The following is a 25,183-nucleotide window of genomic DNA, read 5'->3' on the forward strand; positions in this document are numbered from 1 at the left end:
TTTTCTCTATCCTCTCAATAACCTGGAATTTCTCTTACTTCCATTCTGATAACTTGTTTCCTTGGTCATTTAAATATATTAACTCAATTGCTGATATCTTCCCCAAATGTTTATTTCCCCAAAAGTATGCTATTTGCTGAAAAATATTTCTTCAAAAGAAGGTACTTCTTTTAAAATTATATTCATGCTTAATTTCTGAGCATTCAAAATTCCTGATCTTCAGCACATATGAAATAATTTATGCCACAAGGAATAAAGACCTTGAAAATTAACAGTTTACTACTGAAAACCATAATTCATTCTCATGAAAGTAAAAAAGATGTTATGAAGCAGTGATTTTAATTAAGCATGGAAGTATTGAAGTTAAAAATTCTTTATAATGAATTTATTCATAAAATAAAAGATTATTTCTTCAAGAAAAAAATTCGATCTTTGAAAATTCTTACCATTATGACAGCAAAATTAGTGAGATGATTACAGGAACAGACATATTGATTATTCTGAATACTTTGAAATTCACAGCCTTTAGTAGACCAATTTCCATGATTTTCGTCCAATGTTTGATTCCAGAAAGCACATGCAGTGTGATTTTCAGCATTATTCTATAGCATACAATTAAAAAAATCATTAGTATTGTTTTGTGACACTGCTACGCCAAACCCAGTCTAAGACATGCACATACATAATTCTTGTAGATAAACTTATACGTTGGTTACACATGACTTTTAAATTTTTTCCGGAAATACAACGTATACCAAAATATTAATTAAAATTAAAAAAACTTGAATCAATACCTTCCAATATTTCGGCAATGTTACATTGCCATATTCTGAGAACATAAAACTATGATATGTGCACACAGGCACTAACAACGAGCAAATGAGGCTGAAGAAGGTAACTGGCATTGGTCCTAGAGTCATCCTAAAGGTGCTGCCTTGTGGGCTGAATTGGGTTGTTTTGGCTGTTGGGCTGATGTTCTAAGGATGCAAGCTTCCCAAATTTGGGACAGTCTCGTGCACCCAAATTTGTTGAGATTTAGGAAGTATTTTCAGAGTTGAGGCTGATTCCAGGAACAATCATTCGTATTTATATTTGCTACGGTGTCATAAAGTGGCTTTCTTCCAGCATATTCTGTGGTGGGTATTGGTGAAAACGGATATAGTCTTTGTGTTCAGTTATTCTGATATTAGCTGTCAGGGACCTGGTATACTCCAGTAGCTATAGGGGAAAGCTGGTCTTTGGTGGAGCAGATAAGGGATGCCAATTTCTTATGTGGTTTGTAACAGGTAGTCAAGGTCATATTTTGTTAGAATTTTTGTGAGGTTTTCAGACATGCCCCGGATATTCAGAATGATGATAAATTTAGTGTGATCTCTTTTAAGAATCTATATCATTCTGTATATCCGGGGCACATCTGAAAAGCTCACAAAAATTCTAACAAAATATGATCTGATTAACTGTTACAAACCATATAAGAAATTGGCATCCCTTATACACTCCACCAAAGACCAGCCACTTGCCCTGGACCTACCTGGAGTATACCAGGTCCCTTGCAGCTGGTCCTACTATGGCCAAACAGGCAGGACAGCTAATATCAGGATATCTGAACATAAAGACTACATCTGCTTTCACCAATACAGCCACTCAGGACTTACAGACCATGCACTAGATACCCATCACAGATTCTGCTGAAAGAAAGCCACTTTATTACACCATAGCAGATATAAATATGAAAGATTGTTCCTGGAATGTTTGGGATTTGGTTGGCAATTTGGGATTTAGCCGACCAAATTGTTTTCTTATTGGCTTAAACCAAAATACAAAATGATGGTACAACATGATAAAATTTCATGCCAGCTGGGGCATCACCCAGTTAAAAAAGACCCCCGGTTGTTTTCACCAGGGAAGCAGGGAGAACAACGAAAAGTCAGCTACTGGAACAAATCTGAAAACACACCACCAACTCAACATCATCAGAGTTAAAGATCAGTACTATCAACACAAGAAGCCTGAATGGCAAAGAAACGGAGCTAGCTGAGGAATTAGATAAGTACCAGATCGACATAATAGGGGTGACTGAAACAAAAAAGACAAAAAAAACAAAAAACTGGTGAGATCTTTATGAGCAATAAATACAAAATGTTATATTCAGGAAAGGACAATCAAGGAAAAGAAGGAGTAGCCATAGTATTCAACACTAAATATGAGGCTAATCTTCTTGAATGGCAGGCAGTCTCAAGTAGAGTGATGTGGGCAAATATCAGAATGGGGAACTGGACAATGAGACTTATTTCTGCCTATGGTCCCACAGTAGGTTCTACTACTAAGGTAGAAGTGGAGGAATTTTTTTGAGGATTTAGAGAAAGCAACTAACACAATGAAAAAGGAAAAGTTGCTCCTTGTTGGGGATCTAAATAGCAGATTAGAAAATGATTGTCAGACATACAAAAATAGTTTGGTCTTTGGAAAAAAGAGCAAAGCTAATAATAATGGCAAATATCTGTTGGATTTCTGCTCAGAACATAACATGGACTGGTTGTTACTAACACAATGTTCCAACATAAAAATGTGCACAAATTCACATGGAAAGAAGAGGCAAGAAATAAGAAATGTCTCATTGACTATGTTATTGTTGATAGTGATGTTTTCTCCCTGGTGCAGGACACCAGAGAGTGTACAGAGGATTTGAAATTAGAAGTGATCACTATTTAGTCTTGAGCAGGATAAAAATTGAATTTCATATTGAAAAGAATAACATGTAAGAAAGTTTTAAAGCGAATAAAAGTTGAGCAGCTCTCAGCATGAGCGGTAGACTACAATACAGAAACATGACTGAAGAAAAAATGAAAGAGTTTCAGAACAGGAACCAAACCTTGGAGATTCAGTGGCAAGCCTTGGAAAAAACACTGATTGATTCAGTCTGAGAGTCATGTGGTGAGGTTGTCTGCAAGAATAGAAAAATCAGAACTCCATGGTGGACACATGAAGTTAAAGAAGCAGTGAAGGAAAAGAAGAAAGCATATCAAAAGTTCCAGGCAAAAAACTCAGCTTGTGCTCTTAGGGAATACAGAGACAACTGTAAGAAAGTTAAACACTGTAAAACTAGCTAAACAAAAGTCATGGGAAGACATTGGTAAGAACATAGAAAATAAATATCAAGAAGGTGGCAAGATATTCTGGAGATTGTTGAAGAAGCTCAGAAATGGAGGAAAGAGTGTTGTAAAAGGAATTAGAGATGATAAAGGTGACATGAAAACTGAAGAAAAAGATATCCGTGAGGTATGGAGTAATTACTTTGAAAAATTGCTAAATGAAACAAGCAGTGATAGCAAAGTGATAAAAAACACTCAACAGGCAAACAGTCAGGAATACATTTCCATACTTTAAGTAGAAAAAGCCATCAAAGGCTTGAAATGTGGAAGGGCAGCAAGAGTAGATGATATTCGACCAGAAATGCTGAAGTATGGTGGTATAAAAGTCTTACAGTGGCTTCACTGCATAGTTCAAGAAGGCCTGGACAGAGGATGAATTCCCGATGATTGGAGTAGAGCTCTCAAAGTATCCATATATAAAAAGGGAAATAAAACTGAATGTGAGAATTACAGAGGTATTTCCCTACTGAGTGTTGCTGGTAAGATTTATGCAAGTATACTTGAGAAACAGTTGAGAAGAATTGTGGAAGAAAAGCTTGGTGAAGAACAAGCTGGATTCAGGCCAAATAGAGGCTGTCGGGATCAGATCTTCACTTTAGGACAAATAGTTGAGATATCATGGAAATATAACAAAGATGTGCATTTAAGTTTTGTCGATCTGGAAAAGGCATATGACAAGGTGACAAGAGAGAAGCTATTCAATACGCTACAGTTATATGGTGTCATTGGGACATTATATCAAGCAATAAATCTTTATTTGAGTTGTAAGTCAGCAGTTAGCATTGAAGTACAGGTAGATGGCTTACTGTTAAATCTGGTATCAGACAAGGATATACATTATCCCCACTGCTATTCATTATCTATATGGATCACATTATGAAGGAGGGTGGTATTAAACATGATATCAAAATTGGAGATGTTAATGTCAGCTCTTTGCTTTATGCAGATGATGTTATACTTTTAAATAAATCTGCTACAAGTCTGCAAGATTCCCTGACTAAATTGAATAACTGTTGTAATAGATATGGTATGAAGGTCAGAAATAAAAAGACAAAGATGATGAAAATAGGCAGAATCATTGAAAATGTCAACTGCGTTGTGAATGGAGAACCTGTGGAACAAGTAAAACATTTCAGCTACTTAGGCACGATTTTTAGTGAAGATGGTAAATTAAATATGGAAATAGACAACAGAATCAACAAAGCTGGTATGGTAGGAAGTCAATTGAATAAATTCATATGGAATAAGAGAGAAATTAGTCTGAACACTAAATTAGCTGTATACAAGACTCTTTTCAAACAAGTTTTGACTTATGGATCTGAGAGCTGGGTCAGAAGTAAAACACTTGACAAAAGACTAGAGACTACAGATATGAGAGTCCTGAGAAAGATTAGAGGTTTGAACAGATGGCATCAATATCATATTAAAAATCGAGGATATTAGGAAAGAACTTGACATTGTCAGCATCCAGAAATGCATTAGCGGAACTAATTTCAGGTGGTATGTTCACATAAACAGAATGGGTGAGAAAAAATTAGCAAAACAAGTGTTCTCTGCCAGGTTGGCAGGAAAACGACCTAGAGGAAGACCAAGATATAGGTGGATTGATACTGTACAAAGTGCCGTAGATGATAGAAATATAAGGCACTTTGTACAGTATCAATTTTCCTCCAAATCAGTCTGATAATGTTGGAGTCTTGACAAAGACTGATTTGGAGAAAAATTGTAGATAGGAAGTTAGTAATGATGTAAATTTTTCATGTAGTACTATCATATCCTGTACACCCCTTGAGGGTACATGGCAGGAATTTGACGATGTTGTTCCTGGAATTAGCCTCAACTCTAAAAAACTTCCCAAATCTCAACAAATTTGGGTGCATGAGATTACCCCAAATTTGAGAAGTTTGCATTCTTAGAACATCAGCCCAACAGCCAAGACAACCCAATTTAACCTTTATGACTCTAGGACCAATGCCAGTTGCCTTCTTCAGCCTCATTTGTGGTTGTCAGTGTCTGTGTGTACATATCATATTTGATGTTCCTAGAATATGGCAATGTAACATTGCCGAGATATTGGAAGGTACTGATTAAAGTTTTTTTAATTTTAATTAATATTTTAGTATATGTTGTCATTCCTGAAACATTTAAACTCATGCACATGCATAAACATATCCACACATTTATTTACCCACGTGCTTGTACTATTACAAACAGACACACACACACACTAAAAACTATTCTCAGGAAACAGTTTTAATCTATCATATAGTTATATCATATACAGGGTGTTCGGGATAAATTTGACATATTTATAATTAATTATATTTTTCCGTAAGTTACATGTATTAACACACACTTCTCTTCATTTAAAAGTTTGGACCCTTCTTCATTCATATACAAGATGTCAGAAAGGATGGATAGCTGGAACCCACCTGAATCATGGAAGAGAATAACTTGTATCATGATGATTCGTGCCCGCCATCAAAATAAGGATATTACGACTGCTGCCCAATGCTCCCTGAATACAGTAAAAACAATCAGGCATGAACTAGAGACTTGCAATGGTGAGTACGAGGATGTAGCAAGAAGAAAGATCCCTAGCAGACGATCTGATTGCGTTCGTACAGCAGAATTCCTCGCAAATCTGCAGGAACAGGTGTTGAAGAACCCTGGCATTGGAATTCGGGCTTTGTTCGTGGAGTTGCTAACTGTAGTCAAGCCCTGGATAACAAGGGTAGCCAATGGTAGGCCGTATGTATGGCAGCAGGATTCGGCCCCTTGCCACACCTCTGGGAAAAGTCAAAAATGGTTGTCTGAAAATTTCTACGACTTCACCAGTCCAAATGTTTGGCCTCCAAACTCCCCAGACCTTAACCCCATGGATTATTTTGTATGGGGCGCAGTTGAAAAAGACACCAATCGCACTTCCAGTAATACAAAAGCCCAGTTAATGGATAAAATTAAAACAGTTTTTGCGGCCCTTCCCAGGGAGACTGTAGCATCAGCTTGTTCGAGGTTCCGAAGCAGAATTGAAGCTGTGATCGATGCTAATGGTGGTTATTTTGAGTAAATCTTGTTGATAGTATTGTAATTAACTCTGCCTGTAATGTTTTTTTGTCAATTCATTAAATTTAATAGATACAAAGAAGATTTTCTTTTTCCTTACGAAACTGTCAAATTTATCCCGAACACCCTGTAGTTATTTGATATAATAATATTTCTTTTTGTTCACTGTATATAGGATTCAATTTGTGGTGTTTGGTGTTATTTTGTTGGCTTCAGTGGAAATTTTTTAAAATGTCATGCATCAGCTGGCATAAATCAACAGTTTTGAAAAATTTAAGTTCAAAGACTGAGTTTATGGCCAGATACACCAAAAATTGAGATAACGAATGAGAGCCAAAGTGTGAGTGATGCAGAGTTCAAAAGTTCACAAATTTGAAAGAATGAATGGCAGCAAAAATATAACATAAGATTCGAAAGTTGAGTTTGTTAGGATGATGCAAGAGATGAAATGGATGTGGAATGAAGTTAAGAGAATTTGAAATATGTATGGAAGTGAGAAAGTGATAAAAACAAATAATGTGGGTATAAAAGAGGTAATGAAAGACCTGCGAGTGGCATTGTATGGTGATTCAATTATTAAAGATTATGCTCGACAAGAGGATGCACAAAGTATGTTTTACTGGAGGTAGAATGAGTATAGTGTTTGAGGCATTTGATATGACAAGAAAACGAGCAAAATAGTTGGTAGTTATAATAGGTACAAATGATTTGACTGTGAACAAAGAACAGACTGGATATCAGGAGGTTGCAGATAAAAGAGAATAGTGTGATAGGAAAGGTAGTAAGTATGTTGCCCAGGTATGATGGTGAGATGAAGTGAAGAGGATGGATTATGAATGATATGTTAGCAGAAATGTGTGAATAGGAAGGAGTGCAGTTTGTTAATGTGTAGAATGAGTTTGAAGGATGAAGTGAACTGTATAGGAGCAATGGACTGCATATGAGAGGTTTTGGGGTGAGTCGCTTGGAGAGACTGCTGCTGGAAGGTAGAGAAGTGAGTGCAGAGAATGAATCTGATCAAGTGGTAAAGTGATGTGGAAGAACAGGGAAGCAAGATAGGAGGGATTGAAGAGGTGGTTATGAATGAAGAAGTGAGTGGCATGAGTATAGAGACTGAGAGAAGGGGTGTGCAAGACAGACAGGGAAACGAGAAGGCTGAGGGTTGAAAGAGGAACACAGCATAAGAAAGGTAGATGCTCTAAAAGGATGAGAATATATGTGTAGACAAAAAGGGAAGGGGATGAACTGGGATCAATGAAAACAGTTGGATTTAAAGAAGATCTAAAATGAATAAAGATAAAAAGAAATAGCTCGAGTTAAATATGGAGAATTCACATCAAGTAAGTGGTATCAGTGGAACTATCTATAGATCCAGGAATAAGCTGCAGTGTTTGTATACAAATGCTAGAAGTGTAAGAAACAAGGCAAATGAAAAGTTGCATTAATTGAGTCTGTTCACCTAAACATTGTTGGAATAAGTGAGACATGGTTGGATGTGGATGACATCCTGACAGGAATAGAGATGGAAGGGTATGATGTGTTTTGTGAAGATAGAAGAGGTAAAAAGGGAAGGGAGGAGTGCTATTGATAATAGAGAAAGAGTTATGTCCATACAAAGTAGAGATCCAAGAGGGAAATAGTGCAAGTGGTTTTGAGGCAGTGTGGTGTGAGATAAGGTGAATGGAATGAAATACGTAGTTGGATGCTGTGATGGACCTAGTAATCACTTAAGAAAAGCTATTTAGAGTGACTTTTTCATTTGTAAAAAATTATACAAAATTTTTTGTTTGCATAAATGATGCAAATAAATGCTTTATTTACATTATTTATGCACATATTCTTCTTCTTTAGCCTCTTTCCATCCATTGCTGGATACAGCCCTCCCCTTTAACTTTCCAGTTCTGTCTGTCTTTTGCTAATGGTTCGTTGTTCGACAATTAACAAATCGGCTGCTGAGCTTACACATGGCCGCACCAGCCTTGATGATGATCCATGTGAAGGACATCCAAAAAGTGTAACAACATCAGAAATCGTTGATCAAATGCACGACATGGCATTGGATGACCAGCGAGTCAAAGTGCATGAAATTGCTAAGACTATACGCATTTCAAAAGAATGTGTAGGATATATTTTACATGAAGAATTGCAAATGAAAAAGCATTGCACAAGATGGATGCCGTGCTTGCTCACAGCAGATCAAAAATGCAGTCGCATGAAAATCTCTGAACATTGCTTGCGTTTTAACAAGAATAAAACTGATTTTGTGCATTGATTTATTACTATGGATGAGACTTGGATTCATCATTACACACCAGAATCCAAACAGCAGTCAAAACAGTGGACAGAAGCCGGTTGTTCAGCACCAAAGAAATAGACAAAGTCGGTTCCATCAGTAAGAAAGGTCAAGGCATTGGTGTTTTGGGATGCTAAAGGCATTTTGTTTATTAATTATCTTGAAAAGGCTAAAACAATAATTGGGGAATATTATTCCAATCTTTTAACCAGACTAGACGAAAATATTCGTGAGAAAAGACCCGGTTTGCAGAAGAAAAACATCATCTTTCATCAGGACAATGCACTTGCCCACAAAGGTGTTTTGGCATTTGGGAAAATTTAGGATATGAATTGTTGGAAAATCCACCCTATTCCCCAGATTTGACTCCCTCTGACTTCTATCTCTTCCCAAAACTAAAACACTCTTCCTTGCTCGTCAGCATTTTTCTTCAAATCAAGAGGTGATTGCAGCTGTAGAGGGGTATCTTACAGATGTTACTGAGAACCACTACAGGGATTGGATAATGGCACTGGAGCATCGCTGGAATAAATGTATTAGTCTTAAGGGAGATTATGTCAAAAAATAAAAATAATTTCGAAATTATAAATCCGTTTTTCATTGTTAGGCAGAGAACTTTTCAGACAACTGTCATAATTCCTTTGGTGCACATGTCTATATCCCATTCAGTCCAAGTCCAGCTGCTGTATTTGATGTGCTGTTAGGATGGTCCTGAAAGAATGGTGACTTTTTTGATTTAGAGCATTTTCTTAGATGTATTTTTGGTATCTTATTGTATTTTTAGTGAATGTTTTGTACTATAGTATTTAATAACATAACTGTAGAAAAATTACTAGTTTTTACTACTCTTAAGAATGACCAAAAACTCGTCACAACAGGGCAGTGTCTGAAGTGCAAATTTAAAGTTATTACTGCTGAGGAGAACCTTTGTCCTGATCAGCAAGAAGCATTGTTGCAGTGATGATTATAATATATCTGAGGATAATCTGATTGGAAATATCCCAATTAAAAGAAATTATTAACAACACTGCTCAACTACACCATGACAAAAATAGATGTGCTAATATATGTTTGTCATGGTGTAAACAGAGAATTAGAGAAAGTTAAGGCAGTCTCAAAAAAAAAAGTTAAGGCAGTCTCGATCAACTAGAGAATTAGAGAAAGTTAAAAAACCATTTAATGAAACTTAGGATACGAAAAAGAATCAGAACAAACGGCAGGAAAGCACTGAACTTGGTAATTATAATAGTAATAACAATGTAAATCAGTTAAAATTAACAAAAAAAAGTTGATATGGTATGGTGATTGAATCATAAAATTTGCACTTGTCAAGGGAGTCACTAAGTCTAGTTTCCGGTTGGGAGAAATTAAAGATATGGCAAATGTCATCGAAAAACAAAAAAGAAAACTAAAAGAGATGGTAGTTCTTGTAGGGACTAATAATTTATGTTGCTACAAATATAGTATGAGAGAGGATATGAAAGGTCTGTTGGAAGAAGGAAGAAAGAAATGTGCGAGAGTAAAAATTATAAGTTTCCTACCCAGATACCACAGTACTGAGTTAAGAAGGAAGGCAATGATAGCAAATGATTCCATGTGCAGTCTATGCAAAAGAAAAGAATGTGAATTTTTAAATATGCATGAAGTGTGTCTGATGGCAGAAAAGGTATCAATTTCCTTTGAGGGCCTGCTTGCACTTTAATTCATTTGCCATTAGAAGCCAGGAAAAATTATTCAGATCAGATCTAATGCAGAGTCAAGGAAACTAGATGAAGGGAGGAATGGCAAAAATTTGTGTAAAAGTTCAGCTATAGTATGCATACATAACATGCAAGTATGCATCCCAGGGGTGCTTAAGGGTCAAAGCTGTATAACTGAGAAGAGACCTCTACATAGCCTTTAACCACACTACCGGCCAAGACGTCAAGATTATCATGGATGCGAAGTGCATATTAAAATTGTAATACCATTGATATTACATTGAAATATATGATGGATACAAAGCGTATGCGGATGTATATTTGATCCATAATGGCCGGTAAGGTTGTTAAAGGAATGTGGAGAACTGATCAGGGCTTCTGACCTAAAGTCCAATCCTCACCTTCTCGTGGTGCAATCTGTTAGGTATGTACCTGGATACTGAAGGAATGAGGATTGGCTGCAAATTGGAAATTAGGCAAAAAAATTATATTCTTATTGGCTTAAACCAAAATAAAAAATGATGGTACAACATGACAGAATTTCATGCCGGCTGGGGTGTCACCCGGTTAAACAAGGCCCCCGTTGTTTTCGCCAGGGAACCAGGGGAAACAGCACAGAGTCAGCTACTGGAACAAATCCTAAAACACACTCCAACACAATATCACTAGAGCTCAAGATCGGTACTATCAACATAAGAAATCTGAATGGCAAAGATACTGGAGCTAGCTGAGGTCTTGGATAAGCACCAGATCGACATAATAGGGGAGAGTGAAACAAAAAAAGGCAAAAATTGGCGAGATATTTCTGAGCAATAAATACAAAATGCTATATTCAGGCAATGACAATCAAGGAGAAGAAGAAGTAGCCATAGTACTCACGCTAAATACGAGGCTAATCTTCTTGAATGGCAAGAAGTAGAGTAGAGTCTCAAGTAGAGTGATGTGGGCAAATATGAGAATCTGGAACTGGACAATGAGACTTACTTCTGCCTATGGTCCCACTGAGGTCCTACTAAAGTAGAAGTGGAAGAATTTTTTGAGGTTTTAGAGAAAGCAACTAACACAATAAAAAAGGAAAAGTTGCTCCTTGTTGGGGATCTAAATTGCAGATTAGGAAAGGATTGTCAGACATACAAAAATATTTTGGGAAAATTTGGAGAAAAGAGCAAAGCTAATGATAATGGCAAATACCTGTTGGATTTCAGAACATGGACTGGTTATTAATAATACCATGTTCCAACATAAAAATGTGCACAAATTCACATGGAGAGAAGAGGAAAGGAATAAGAAACGTCTCATTGACTATGTTATTGTTGATAGTGATGTTTTCTCCCTGGTGCAGGACACCAGAGTGTACAGAGGATTTGAAATTGGAAATGATCGCCATTTAGTCTTGAGCAGGATAAAATTGAATTTCATATTGAAAAGAATAACACGTAAGAAAGTTTTAAAGCGAATAAAAGTTGAGCAGCTCTCAGATGTGAACAGTAGACTAAAATACACAAACATGATTGAAGAAACAATGAAAGAGTTTGAGAAGAGCAACCAAACCTTGGAGATTCAGTGTCAAGTCCTGAAGAAAACACTGATTGATTCAGCCAGAGAGGCATGTGGTGAGGCTGTCTGTAAGGATAGAAAAATCAGAACTCCATGGTGGAAACGGGAAGTTAAAGAAACAGTGAAAGAAAAGAAGAAAGCATATCAAAAGTTCCTGGCAAATAACTCAGCTTGTGCTCTTAGAGAATACAGAGACAAATATAAGAAAGCTAAACATTGCGTAAAACTAGCTAAACAAAAGTCATGGAAGGACTTTGGCAAGAACATAGAAAATAAATATCAAGAAGGTGGCAAGATATTCTGAAGTTGAAGAAGCTCAGAAAAGGAGGAAAGAGTGCTGCAAAAGAATTAGAGATGATAAAGGTGACATGAAAACTGGAGAAAAAGATATCCTTGAAGTATAGAGTAATTACTTCGAAAAATTGCTAAATGAAACAAGCAGTGATGATAGCACAGTGGTGAAAAACAATGGCCAGCCATGCAGTCAGGAATACATATCCATATTTGAAGTAGAAAAAACCATCAAATGCCTGAAATGTGGAAAGGCAGCAGAAGTAGATGATAATCGGCAAGAAATGCTCAAGTATTGAGGTATAAAAATCTTACAGTGGCTTCACTGCATAATTCAGAAGGCCTGGACAGAGGGACAACTTCCATATGATTGGAGTAGAGCTCTCATAGTACCCATATATAAAAAGAGAAATAAAACTGAATGTGAGAATTGCAGAGGTAATTCCCTACTGAGTGTTTCTGGTAAGATATATGGAAGTATATCTTACCAGGAAGCCAGCCTGGCTGGCTGAGTGGTTAGTGTGTCTGCTCTCCAGTCAAGAGGCTGCTGGCTCGAATCCCGCTGTAGCCATGGATGTTTGTGATTGTCTGTGGAAATACCAGTGGCGGTGGTTGGCAGTAGATGGTGTAGTTGCACGGTCAGTTGGTGGATTGTCAGTGGTGAAAGCAGAGTTGTATATGCCCTCCCTTGATGAGTCTTTGGACTCCCTGGAGGTGACTAATAATAATACTTAAGAAACGGTTGAGAAGGATTATGGAAGAGAAGGTTGGTGAAGAACAAGCTGGATTCAGGCCAAATAGAGGCTGTCAGGATCAGATTTTTCCCTTTAAAACAAATAGTTGAGAAATCATGGGAATATAACAAAGATCTGTATTTAAGTTTTGTAGATCTGGAAAAAGCATATGACAAGGTGCCAAGAGAGAAGCTATTCGAAACGCTACAGTTGCATGGCGTCAATGGGGCATTATATCAAGCAATACTCAGTCTCTATTTCGTTGTAAGTCAGCAGTTAGAATTTAAAGAGTTACAGGAAGGTGATTTAATGTTAAATGTGGTGTCAGACAAGGATGTACATTATCCCCACTGCTATTCATAACACAGTCCAACACTATTTTTGCTGACTATTATATGAGACTTGTTATTTACTAATTTGAGTGCTGATTTCAAATATCAAACCCATTTTCCTCTATGGCATTTTCTTTTTGCTAATTTGTAAGTTTTTGATAGTTTTAAGGAGGCAGTACTATTTAGAGGATCAAAATAATCGATTTTTTAATATTATTTTCTGAAAGTATGTACTTTTAAAAATCTGTTCCTAAATTTTTATCAAGAAATTCGAAAAATTCCCGAAGATATAGCCTATTATTCAAAGCGGTGCGCAGATCAGAATCGGAGTGCTCACCGCTATCACTTGTTAGTAAACGAATAAATGCGTAAGAACCTGCAATGGCACATACTGGCGCTTTTAATGCGAGAGAGGCTGATAATTAGATACATAACTACTTAACAGTATTCATTAAAATTTACAAGAATATTTATAAAAAAATAACAATTTTACTTACACATGAGTTTCAGGGAATAAATTTTTGTTTGTAGCAATTTCTGCTGTGTGTTCTGTTTTGGCAATCCCTTTGAATACTCCAACAGTAGTCGGCCATCATGTGAGAATCCCATCTTTTTTTGGTACCGATCTTCGATAGTTTTTAAGTCTTGACGAAATCTTTCACCTTCTTCATCGCTTACAGCACCTAAATTCTCGGGAAAGCTATCAAGATGACTGTATAGGAAATGAAGCTTTATGCTCATGTTGCAACGTAGGCACTGGAAATTTTCAAGCATTGTTTCCACTAGATCTTTGTAATTGCACGCTTTTTTGTTTCCAAGAAAATTATTCGCAACCATCGTAAATGAAGTCCAGGCCTCTTTCTCAATTTCGTTCATAGAGTTTATGAAATTTGGGTCTCTCATTAAAGTTCTAATTTGCGGTCCATCAAATACACCGGCTTTAATTTTTTCATAACTAAGTCGTGGAAATTTTTCACACATGTATTGGAAACAGTCACCTTGTAAATCTAAAGCTTTAACATACTGCTTCATAAGACCTAGTTTGATGTGTAGAGGTGGAAAAATGATTTTTTCACTGTCGATTAAAGGTTGCTTTATAACATTCTGTTCTCCAACATTTAAGGATATTCTAAGAGGCCAATGTTTCTGACTCCAGTGTTGGTTTCTAGCTCAACTATCCCAGAAGCATAGAAAACACGGAAACTTTGTATATCCTCTTTGAAAGCCAAGTAAAAAGTTCACCATTTTAAGATCCACACAGATGATTCAGTTATGGTCTGTATATTTTAATAACTTCAGAACCTTTTTAATGTCCTCACATGTTTCCTTTAAGTGGACTGAATAGCCAATAGGAATTGAGCCATATACATTCCCATTGTGTAGTAAGACACACTTGAGATTTCTGCTTGAACTGTCGATAAATAAACGCCACTCATTTGGATGATATTGTACAACACTCATTTCAGTTAGTAAACCTGACACGTTGTTACAGTAAATAAACCCACACTCGTGTTTAAAATATTGTACAAGATTACTTTCCCTGCTACGATAAAAAGTTATCTTCGTATCTTGCTCCAGTAAGTTTTTTTCATTTAATCTTGAAGCTAACAATTCCGATGATTCCTTTGATAGGCCCAAATCTCTTACTAAGTCATTCAATTCCGTTTGAGTAAAATGTTGTGGTCCAGAACTAGAAATTAAATTTTCATTGTCTAAATCAACATCCGGGTCTTGCTCCTCAAGAACATCTGGCATATCCTGATCATGCTTGTTCTCAAGTAAAGAAAGTCCTTTATAAATTGGCACGGCTATTTCATTAGAATAAGCAACTAGCCGAATTGCTGAGTCGAGATTTGGATACACAATTTTCTTATTCTTCTTATTATAACCAGAAGTCTGAACTAAACAAAAATAGCAATCATCAACATGATTTTTCGGTTCATGCCAAAAGGCGTTTTCCCTTGCTCCACTGTCGTAAATTTTCTACACATGAATTACACACTTTATTTGGAGCCCATGACTTGTCCTGATCTGCAATTTTTACGTCAAAGTATGCAAAGTACACTTTCTTAACGAAATCAGTGATATTTGTCCTTTGACTGGGAACAGTAAAGCTGCTACAAATGTAGCAGATGGAATCTACACTATTGACACAATTTAGAGTAGTAGACATGATGTATTTTCTTCACTGCCGACTAACATGCAATTAACAAAAAAAAAAAAACCAGAGACTTTATTGAAATGTTATAAGCACTCATCATACTTTCACGATCGATTAACGATTGACTGATTTCGATCGTTCTTTGTCCGCTATGATGCATATATCATTCATTTGTTTTAGGCAGTTGTCATCGGCTACTTTTCATCACCTAAATGTATTAGGTCAGTTATTGGCCTCTCTCGCATTTATACGCCAGTACGTGCCATTGCAGATTCTTACGCATTTATTTGTTTACTAACAAGCAAGAGCGGTGAGCGCTCCGATTCTGATTGCGCACCGCTTTGAATAATAGGCTATATCTTCGGGAATTTTTCGAATTTCTTGATAAAAGGTTAGGAACAGATTTTTAAAAGTACATGCTTTCAGAAAATAATATTAAAAAATCGATTATTTTGATCCTCTAAATAGTACTGCATCCCTAAAACTATCAAAAACTTACAAATTAGCAAAAAGAAAATGCCATAGAGGAAAAACCTGACATGATAGAGAAAAATGGGTTTGATATTTGAAATCAACGCACCCAAATTAGTAAAAAAACTAGTGTCAGATCATAATCAGCAGAAAAAAAATTTTTTTTTGTTGGCCAGTGTTATCAATATGGATCACATTATGAAGGAAAGTGGTATTAAACCTGATATCAAAACTGGCGGTGTGCTTTATTCGGATGATGTTATACTTTCAAATAAATTCGCCATAAGTCTGCAAGATTCCCTGACTAAAGTGAATAACTGTTATTATTATTATTATTATTATTCCGGGCAACTCCAACGAGTTGACAGACTCATCGAGGGAGTCCCTAACATCATGTCAAGAACAACTATTCGATATTCACACAGTATCTATCATACCTCGCCTTGAACTCATTCACGGTCATAGCACCAACAACAGACTCTGGCAACTTATTCCACTCATTCACCACTCTCCAAGTGAAAACCTAGCTCTAACACCCCTGCTAACCACATTCTTGCCCAGGTTCCATGTATGGTCCCTAGTCCTCCCACCACCACCAGTCCTATTCTCAAAAATATCTTCTGGATTAATCTTATAGAAACCCTTCAGTAATTTGAATGTCTCAATCATATCACCCCTTTTCCACCTATCGACCAATTTTTGCAACCCACAAATCTTCAACCTATTCTCGTAAGGTTCATTCCACAGACCTGCTATCATCTTGGTCACTCGTCTCTGGATCCTCTCCACTTCCTCCCCATCACGAAGAAATTCTGGCACCCATGTGCCAGAATTTCTTCGTGATGGGATCTTATCAAGATCCCATCACGAATGTCCAGATGGGATCTTATCAAGGCTCGATACAGAGGAACAATAACTTGTTTGTCTCTGCATGTTAAAGTATTTTTCAGAAACCAAGTGATTTGATGAGCTGATTTAGCCACTTTTGCAATGTGCGCCCTAAACTTCAATTCCCTATCCACCAACACTCCCAAATCCCTGGCCTCATCATTCTCCTGGAGTACAGTTCCACCAATGTGATATACTGCTGCTATTCTTTTCATCCCAAAATGCATAACTTTACACTTGCCACATTGAATTGACATCCATTTTTCCTAGCCCAGACCTCCAAACTATCCAAATCATCCTGTAAAATTTTGACATCCTGTGCACTCACAATTGCTTTACCCAACTTTGCATCATCAGCAAACACGTGAACACTTCCTCTCAGATCCTTTCCTATATCATTGATGAACAAATTGAAAAGCAGTGGTCCAAGAACAGAGCCCTGCAGCACACCACTAGTCACAAGCCGTCTTTTAGACTCAACTCCTGAATAAACCACTTTCTGGTATCTCTCCATCAACCACCCTCCTATCCATCTCACTCACCCTATATCCATCCCCATCTGCTCCAGTTTACTGATTAGGGTTCCATGTGGTATCCTGTCAAAGGTCTTGGCAAGGCCCAGTAGAATCACTGTAAACCCATTACCCTTATCCAGTTCAGCCGTCACTGTGTTATAAAACGTGAGCAAGTTACTGAGGCATGATCTACCCTTCACAAAACCATGTTGTCCCCCATACAATATCCCATTTTCATCTATCCCATCCTGTATTCTTTTCTTGACTAATTTCTTTAAGACCTTGACAACGATTCCTGATATGCTAATCAGTCAGTAATTTACAAAGATATGGTATGAAAGTGAGCATTAAAAAGACAATGAAAATAGGCACAAACATTGAGAACATCAACTGCATTTTAAATTGTGAACCTATAGAACAAATAAAACATTTCAACTACTTAGGCACGATTTTTAGTGAAGATGGTAATTTAAATATGGAAATAGACAACAGAATCAACAAAGCTGGTATGGTAGGAAGTCAACTGCATAAATTTATATGAAATAAGAGAGAAATTAGCCAAAACACTAAATTAGCTGTATACAAGACAGTATTGAAGCCAATTTTAACTTATGGATCTGAGAGCTGGGCCAGAAGTAAAACACTTGACCAAAGACTAGAGACCGCAGATATGAGAATCCTGAGAAAGATTAGGTGCATGAACAGATGGCATCAATGGCAATATCATATTAAAAACGAGGATATTAGGAAAGAACTTGACATTGTCAGCATCTAGGAATGTGTTAGCTGAGCTAATCTCAGGTGGTATGGCCACTTAAATAGAATGGGAGAGGAAAGATCAGCAAAACAAGTGTTCTCTGCCAGGCTAGCATGAAAAAAACCCCAGAAGATGACCAAGATATAGTTGGATTGATACAGTAAAAAGTGTCTTAGAAGATAGAAATATAAGATCTGATAATGTTGGAGTCTTGACCAGTAACAGACTTATTTGGAGGAAAATTGTCGATAGAAGTTAGTAATAATATAATTTTTCATGTAGTACTATCATATCCTTTATACCTCTAGAGGGTATATATCAGGTATTTGATGATAATGTATGCATCCCATGACTTCAGACGTGATTTTGCATCTGGTGAAGAAGTGGAAATATACACTTTGGTTTCGGACCTTTTGAGTATGTCTAGGGAGAGAAAAAATAAAGTTCTACAACAAGGCCAATTAGATTGCATATCAAATTATAAGAATCAGCTAGGTGGTAATTTGTTATGTCTATATACAAATGTCAGAAGCAGAAACAAAGGGGTTGAGTTTGTTGCTTTATTGAATATGATGTAGCCTAAGATTGTTGGCATTTGTGAAAACCTTTCTACCAGAGTAAGATTTAATAACCGGGATCAAGTGTAATGGGTATAGTATATTTAGGAATGACAAAAGAGAGAAGGGGATTTGGTTGGTTTATAGTTTATTTGGTACAAAAACTACAAAGGTCATACTGTACCATACTAAAGGTTATTATTATTATTATATTCGTGACACCTCCAAGGAGTCTGAAGACTCATTGCAGGAGGATGCCTACAACTGTCTCAACCACTACACCGAACCTCTACTACGAATCATCTCCATTAGCATTATAACATTAGCATTTACACAAAAATAGTTTCTCAAAGCAGCATCTCTAGGTAAACAGAACTGGTGCAGAGGGCACAGCAACACACAAGGTCAGAGGTTATTACAGTAGTGCAAAAATAGTTAATATAAGTTAATACATAATATATAAAACACTAAGCCAAGGAATGCAGTATCCACATATATGTAAAATTATAATAGATGCCTTTATAGCAGCACAAAAATAGGCAAAAAGGGATTATTAAACAATATGCATGGATGAAAATTAAATTTAGCAATGCAGTAGAAACAGAATTTAGAATACATATAAACAGAATTGCTAGAAAGTACACAAATAGGTAAGATGTCTTACAGCAGCACTACATGATTATATACAAAACACGTCAAGGAAAGCAGTGTCTACATCTAGTAAGATTATAACAAACATTATTATACTAATAAAAGGAATTATTATTCAGCATTGATGCATAAAATTTAAGTTTAGTATTATGGTATTTACATATTAACAAAATTACAGCAGGGTGATACAAATATACAAAATCAAGGCCTATGGTAATACATAATTAGTTAGATTTAACCTAATGAATAATATGTATGTATAAAAGTTAAGTTAAACAAAAAAGTATTTACATATAAACAAATTTATGGTCAAATGTGTTTGTACAAATTAATTCTTTCTAAAAAATTAAAAACATCATGCAATTTGCCTGAGTCTGCTAGCATTTCCCTGAGTGTATATGGCTTGGTTAGATAGGTGAAAATTTCATTCCTCTCTTGTGTAAATTTTTGACAATCTACCAGAATATGGTGAATAGTGAGATGTGTGTTGCATTTTTCACATATGGGAGGGTCATCAGCTCTCAGTAAATGAGAATGCGTAAGGTGACTGTGACCTATGCAGAGCCTAGCAAGGACAACCTCCTCCCTGAGAGAAGGGGAAGATTACTAATGATATCAGACAACTGAAGTCCAGTTAGGGTAGAAATGAAAATTAAACAATGATGGTAACAATATCCCATGCAGTGAGTCTGAAACTATCAATTCTGAAATGGAGCCTAACAGAATGAAATATATGATGGTGTTGCTACAGACCAGGTGGCTCAGTTATAGGGAACGAAGAAATGGCATTGATAATTTAGCCTTACTTTAATTATCCAAACATTGATTGGGAAGAAGAGAAATCTCATGATAAGAATTGAAGTGGAATTTATTGAAGTACTGAAAGAAAAGACTACTTTCTCAAGCAGCATGTGAAAGAAGGAACTAGAGGTCAGAAAGTGTCGCATTTGTTTAGAGCATCAGATAGGGTCTCTATTAAGAATATGATAATTTTACCACCAGTTGGTGTAATTGATCATGCCAAGCTTTTCTGAGAAGTATCTACTTATATTGATGTTCCCATTAGAACAGGCTTTATGCTTAACTACAAATCTGGAAATGATGAATCAACTTAGGAGAATAGTATCTTTGGTCGCATGGTATCAGTTACAAAAAGGGAGAAATGTTAGCAATGCATAGGAATCTTTCAAAAAGTGCTTAAATCAGGCGGTATCTGAATATATCCCTACTGTTTGAAGAATACATAGGTTAGGAATGAATGGATATGCAACCTAATTAAAGAAGAGATCCACAAATTGAAGATGATGTGGAAAGAATATTGTGAGAATAAGAGTGAGAGGAGTTATGAAATATATTAAGCGCAAGCCAGAAAAGTAATGACTATTGTGCAGAAAGCTAAACTGGAGTATGAAAGGATATTAGCTATGCAGGCTGAAAGCAATCCAAAAGAATTTTATCATTATGCTGTGAGCAAGAGAAAGAATGAATGTGATAGAATAAATTTACTAAATACAGATGATACTCTAGTGTCAGAAGCTAAAATGATTGTTCTATTAATGAGTGCTCACTTTTCTAAGATATCAACCAGGTGTATGTAACATGGTGCACAGTGCTACTGCTACATTGGATGAAGAGTTAGCAAAATCCAATATTATCGTGGTGTATCCATTTCCTTTATCCAACTCACCCGTAAAATATGATCAAATTACTAATCCTATGCTGCTCTTTGCAGAGTATAGTTTGTCTACCAATTCTGTATATGCAAGTTCTTACCAGCTTCTCTAAAATCTTCACTACCACACCAGAGATATTGATAGGTTGGCAGTTACACAAATCAGTTTATGCACCACCCTTGTACAATGGAACTGTCATATATTCTTTCCATTCCTGAGCTGAGACTCAAGTCATAAACATGCAAAAGGCCTAGCCAATTTGGCTGAATGTTCCTTTATCCAATGGGCTGATATTCCATCTGTCTCTATTGACAAATTCTTATCCACGTTATGCAACAACTCTTCAGCCTCATTTTCATGTATCTTTAACTTTTCATCCAAATTAGTACAAGTTACGTTTTTCTCTCACAGAGCAGTAAGCGAGTGGAACAGTTTTTTTCTTTTAGAAGTAATGAGTGCATCTAGTGTGAATGAATTTAAGGGAAGGTGTGACAGCTGACATGGGTGATTTTTAGCCTCTCTCGAGGCTAAAAATCACCCATGATAATAATAATAAATAAGACAGCCAAGTTTTCTAATAGAATAAATTTTTTAAACTATTGCAGAGAAGCATAAGTGATTTAGACATTAGATTTAATCACATGTTTCCATCTATTCTAGTTCATCCCATATACTGTATTTACATTACAGCAGATCATTTTTAATAAACCAGGTTCACAAAGCCAAAATTACTCTTTTCTCTAAACTGTTGGTAATTTTGTCTCCTGATGCTTTTTATGGTTTAGAGAAGATTCTCAGAATCAGCACCGAGAGAAATTTTCACAATTATAAATAACCATTTCATTTGTAAATTTAACTTGTTGATGAATAAAACAGATCATTCTCTATGCTGCACAGTATAAAGAGAAGAGGAAGTAATGTACTGTTGTTCTTTAACAAATAATATGATTTTGGAATTAATAAGTGCTTTGATTATGCTGTTGCACTTTAATGGATTTTTCTTTTAACAGAGAGAAAGGCCTTCCAAAATGTTACTACAAAAATTTGTTTTTGTAAAACAGGGATCAGAGGTCATGTTACATAGAACTGCACATTTTATATTTAGTATCAATATCCTGAAAATGCTCACCTGCAAAACTCTGAATGTTAAATTGAGTGGGGGATCAAGATATGCTGAATTTCCATCAGTATATACATGGATAACTGGAGTTGATACGCTTGATACATTTCCTTCTCTTGGTTGAAAAAGTGATCCATTTCTATATATTATGAATATAATATATGCATCTGTTTGGGATAATTTGGATGCATTATAAATAGCACCTCTAATTAAGTTGTCTGGAAGTAGTATTGCAGCATCACTGTTCAAGGATAAATCTGATCCATTGTAAATATTTTTTATTTGCAACATATTTTCTGATGCATTTGCTGATATACCAGCAAGATATTTATCTTCAAGACTGGATAATTTCTGTGTCTCTATAGCAATATTTGGGTGCATTTCACGTATAGGATTTTTTTGAGCAATCAAATTAACTATGTTTTCAAGAGAACCTGCAAGTCTGTTTAAAATAAAAAAAAAAAAAATAAATAAATAAAAAATAAACAAAGAAAACATGCAATAACACATTATTCAATGCACAAGGTGTAACAAAAGGTTTACATGCTGTAATTTTCTTATGCTACTTAGCAGGGGCAGCTCGTGCATAGGCACTGCGGAACTGCAGCACCCCCAATTTTTCTCGATATATAAATATATTTATTAATTTATTTATATTTGCTTGTAATATTTAATTTATTATCAACAATCCTATACAACTATCTTATTTTATAAAAAAAAATAATAATAATCCATCTTGTAGCACTTAGGAGGGCAAAGGACGCTAGCGGCACTGTGTTTTCGACAGTGTCATATTGCTATATGTGTAAGCATATGCATGTCATAGTGAGATGCAAGCTATTAGCGTAATGTGGCACTGTCCATTGTGCAGTTCCACTGTTGTTTATATGCAGTTTGCACCAGTAGTAGAGTGTTCGTAGAGTGTTTATCATGTTTACTCCGTCTCTTTAAATATTTGGACATTACAATTAAAGACATAACATTTGTTATAGTAATTTTTAAGTAATTTTGAATTATACTAAACTGTATAATTTTATCGATAATAAACAATATTTTTTCATGGAACGATAATAAATAATATTTTTTCATGTTTAATTTTTTAAAAAAAAAATTTACCATAATTTTGATATTTTATCAAAACACATATTCACTGTAATTACAGTGTGTATGTATATTTCGAAAGTTGCAGCACCCCTAAGATTTCAAACCACGAGCCGCCACTGCTACTTAGTGTCATCTAGTATCTATTCAGTGTTTCAACCACTGATACAACTGTTGCATTAATGGTTCCAACACAGTTGAAACATTGGAAGAATTTTTATAGACTTGTTTTCTGATCTGCTTGAGTAGACTTAATTTATTCCTGGATAGCGATTTAGTAAATTTGGGAAGTACAGAGATAGGAGATTGCAGTCATATTCTTTTTAAGAAATTTTAACATATATATAAAACTTTGTGAGCTGGGTGAACAGTCTTGTGGTGTAGAACAAATCTGATCCATTGTACACATGTTGAAAAGTTGTGTAATCAATTTCCATCACACAAATTTTCAATAGCATTTCCATGAATAGTTCTACCTGATGTTCTAGAATTCCTAAAAATGTGCAGGCTAATAGTTTTGAACTTTTTTTATTATATAGAATTTATGGAGACAAAAACACATTGGAGCAATTCATTTACTTACAATCAAGAAAAATAACACTATGTTTTGACTTCTATATCAAAGACATCATCTAATTAAAACAAAGCATTGCACTGTTGCCACAATGTTATCCCTGCCCATTATTGTGAATATTTAAGTGAAAGAATATCAATTAAGGTTGCAGATAAATGATGGGAGTGAACATGACTCATTGAGGAAGACACTATTAGAAGTCAGAGGGAGCTTTGGTCCTGTCAGTCTAATAAACTAGCCAATTATCATCATTATCTCCCACACTGAGAACAAACTAATCAGAAAGAGCCTGACAATTTTGTGAATGGGGTGTGAAATAACACATTAGAAAATCCTGTGCAGAAAGCCAAGTCCATCATGCATCCTCTGAGGATCCTGGAGAGAGAGAATGTTGAGTGCTATTTTTATAAATGCAGAGTTGGACACCCATCCTGGCATATCAGCATGCTCATCATAGGAAATTAAGGTTGCTGTTGATGGCATCGTTATGGTTGGGAGGAGATGGGAGCACCCATAAAGGTTCTCACCATGCCACTATGCATGCAATCATAGAGAGAGAGAGAGAGAGAGAGAGAGAGATACTTTGATTCTCTAGCGATAGTGAACTCATTGGACTGAGTTGGTGGTCCGGATGGTACAGCTGACCATCATAATAAAGTCTACCAGTGATATTACAAAAAGTTTCTTAATAGGGCTAGTCTGAGAACATAATTTTAGAAATAAGACCCATTAAGTTAGATGTAAGACAGCATATCAAGTAACTTAAGAAAAAAAAATGGAAACCTGGTTTGATGAAATTCACTATCAGAAAAAGATGCAATGTTTGAATGGCCTAATCCATGGCTGGCCCTGACCTGCATTAACAAGGTTTTGAACAATCTGGCAATAATCTTAGCAATACAGGTCTGTGTTATTATGAATAACATGTAGTGGTGAGTATGGCTAATAGTCATACTGTGGTAAATGCATCAACTGAACACCTTCAGGTTCATGTATCACAATGCATCGTAAAAATCTCACATAAATGTTTTGCTTATGTTCGTTTTTCAGTTTTATATATGTCAAGTGAAAATTTTATTTAAAAAGAAATACATTTTGCTATGTGATAAAGTAATCTAAAAATATACATATATAATATTATATGCGAGTATTGCAATTATATGTTTAGTATTACTGGAGATGTTATGTGTTAAATGGTAGTGATATTAAAAAAAACTTAAATGTAATTAATTAGTACAACTGCTTACCATATATTATAATCCTAAGGGATTACAATATATGCTGTAATAACACAGCAATGTTGTATGTACATTATTTGTAGGTTTGTATCACAGTAGTGTTCATATGTCACTACTGCTGTGCAACAAACGAGCATTGTAGCAATAGTAGCCATTTTGTCACTTGAGATTCACATTGAATCTTGATAATACATGTGTTAGTTTTTTATTATCATTTTTTTTAGAACAGCTGTTGTGGAGTAACAGAAATGCTAGGAGGAAAAGGAGTAGTTAAGCAAGGAAGAAAAACAAGAAGTATAATAAATATTTTGCAGTGGATGCATTACGAAAACTGCCATATGTATGCACCAAA

General features: G+C 35.7%; 1 protein-coding gene across 1 annotated transcript in view; it reads right to left on the reverse strand.

Annotated features, from left to right (window-relative positions):
* The window catches only part of LOC150104427 (adhesion G protein-coupled receptor G2-like), a 107,897-nt gene that overhangs the window by 14,614 nt on the left and 68,100 nt on the right, over positions 1 to 25,183 (reverse strand). Inside the window, exons 4-5 of the mRNA XM_090396480.1 lie at positions 21,928 to 22,360; positions 447 to 602 (exon numbers count right to left, since the gene is read on the reverse strand). Of these exons, the coding sequence (XP_090252606.1) occupies positions 447 to 602; positions 21,928 to 22,360 (589 nt within the window). The remainder of the gene's footprint in view (positions 1 to 446; positions 603 to 21,927; positions 22,361 to 25,183) is intronic.

This window comes from Typopeltis vanoorti, chromosome 8 (genome assembly GCF_054136105.1).
Source record: "Typopeltis vanoorti isolate ZY-2024b chromosome 8, IOZ_Tvanoo_1.0, whole genome shotgun sequence".
Lineage (NCBI taxonomy): Eukaryota > Metazoa > Arthropoda > Arachnida > Uropygi > Thelyphonidae > Typopeltis > Typopeltis vanoorti.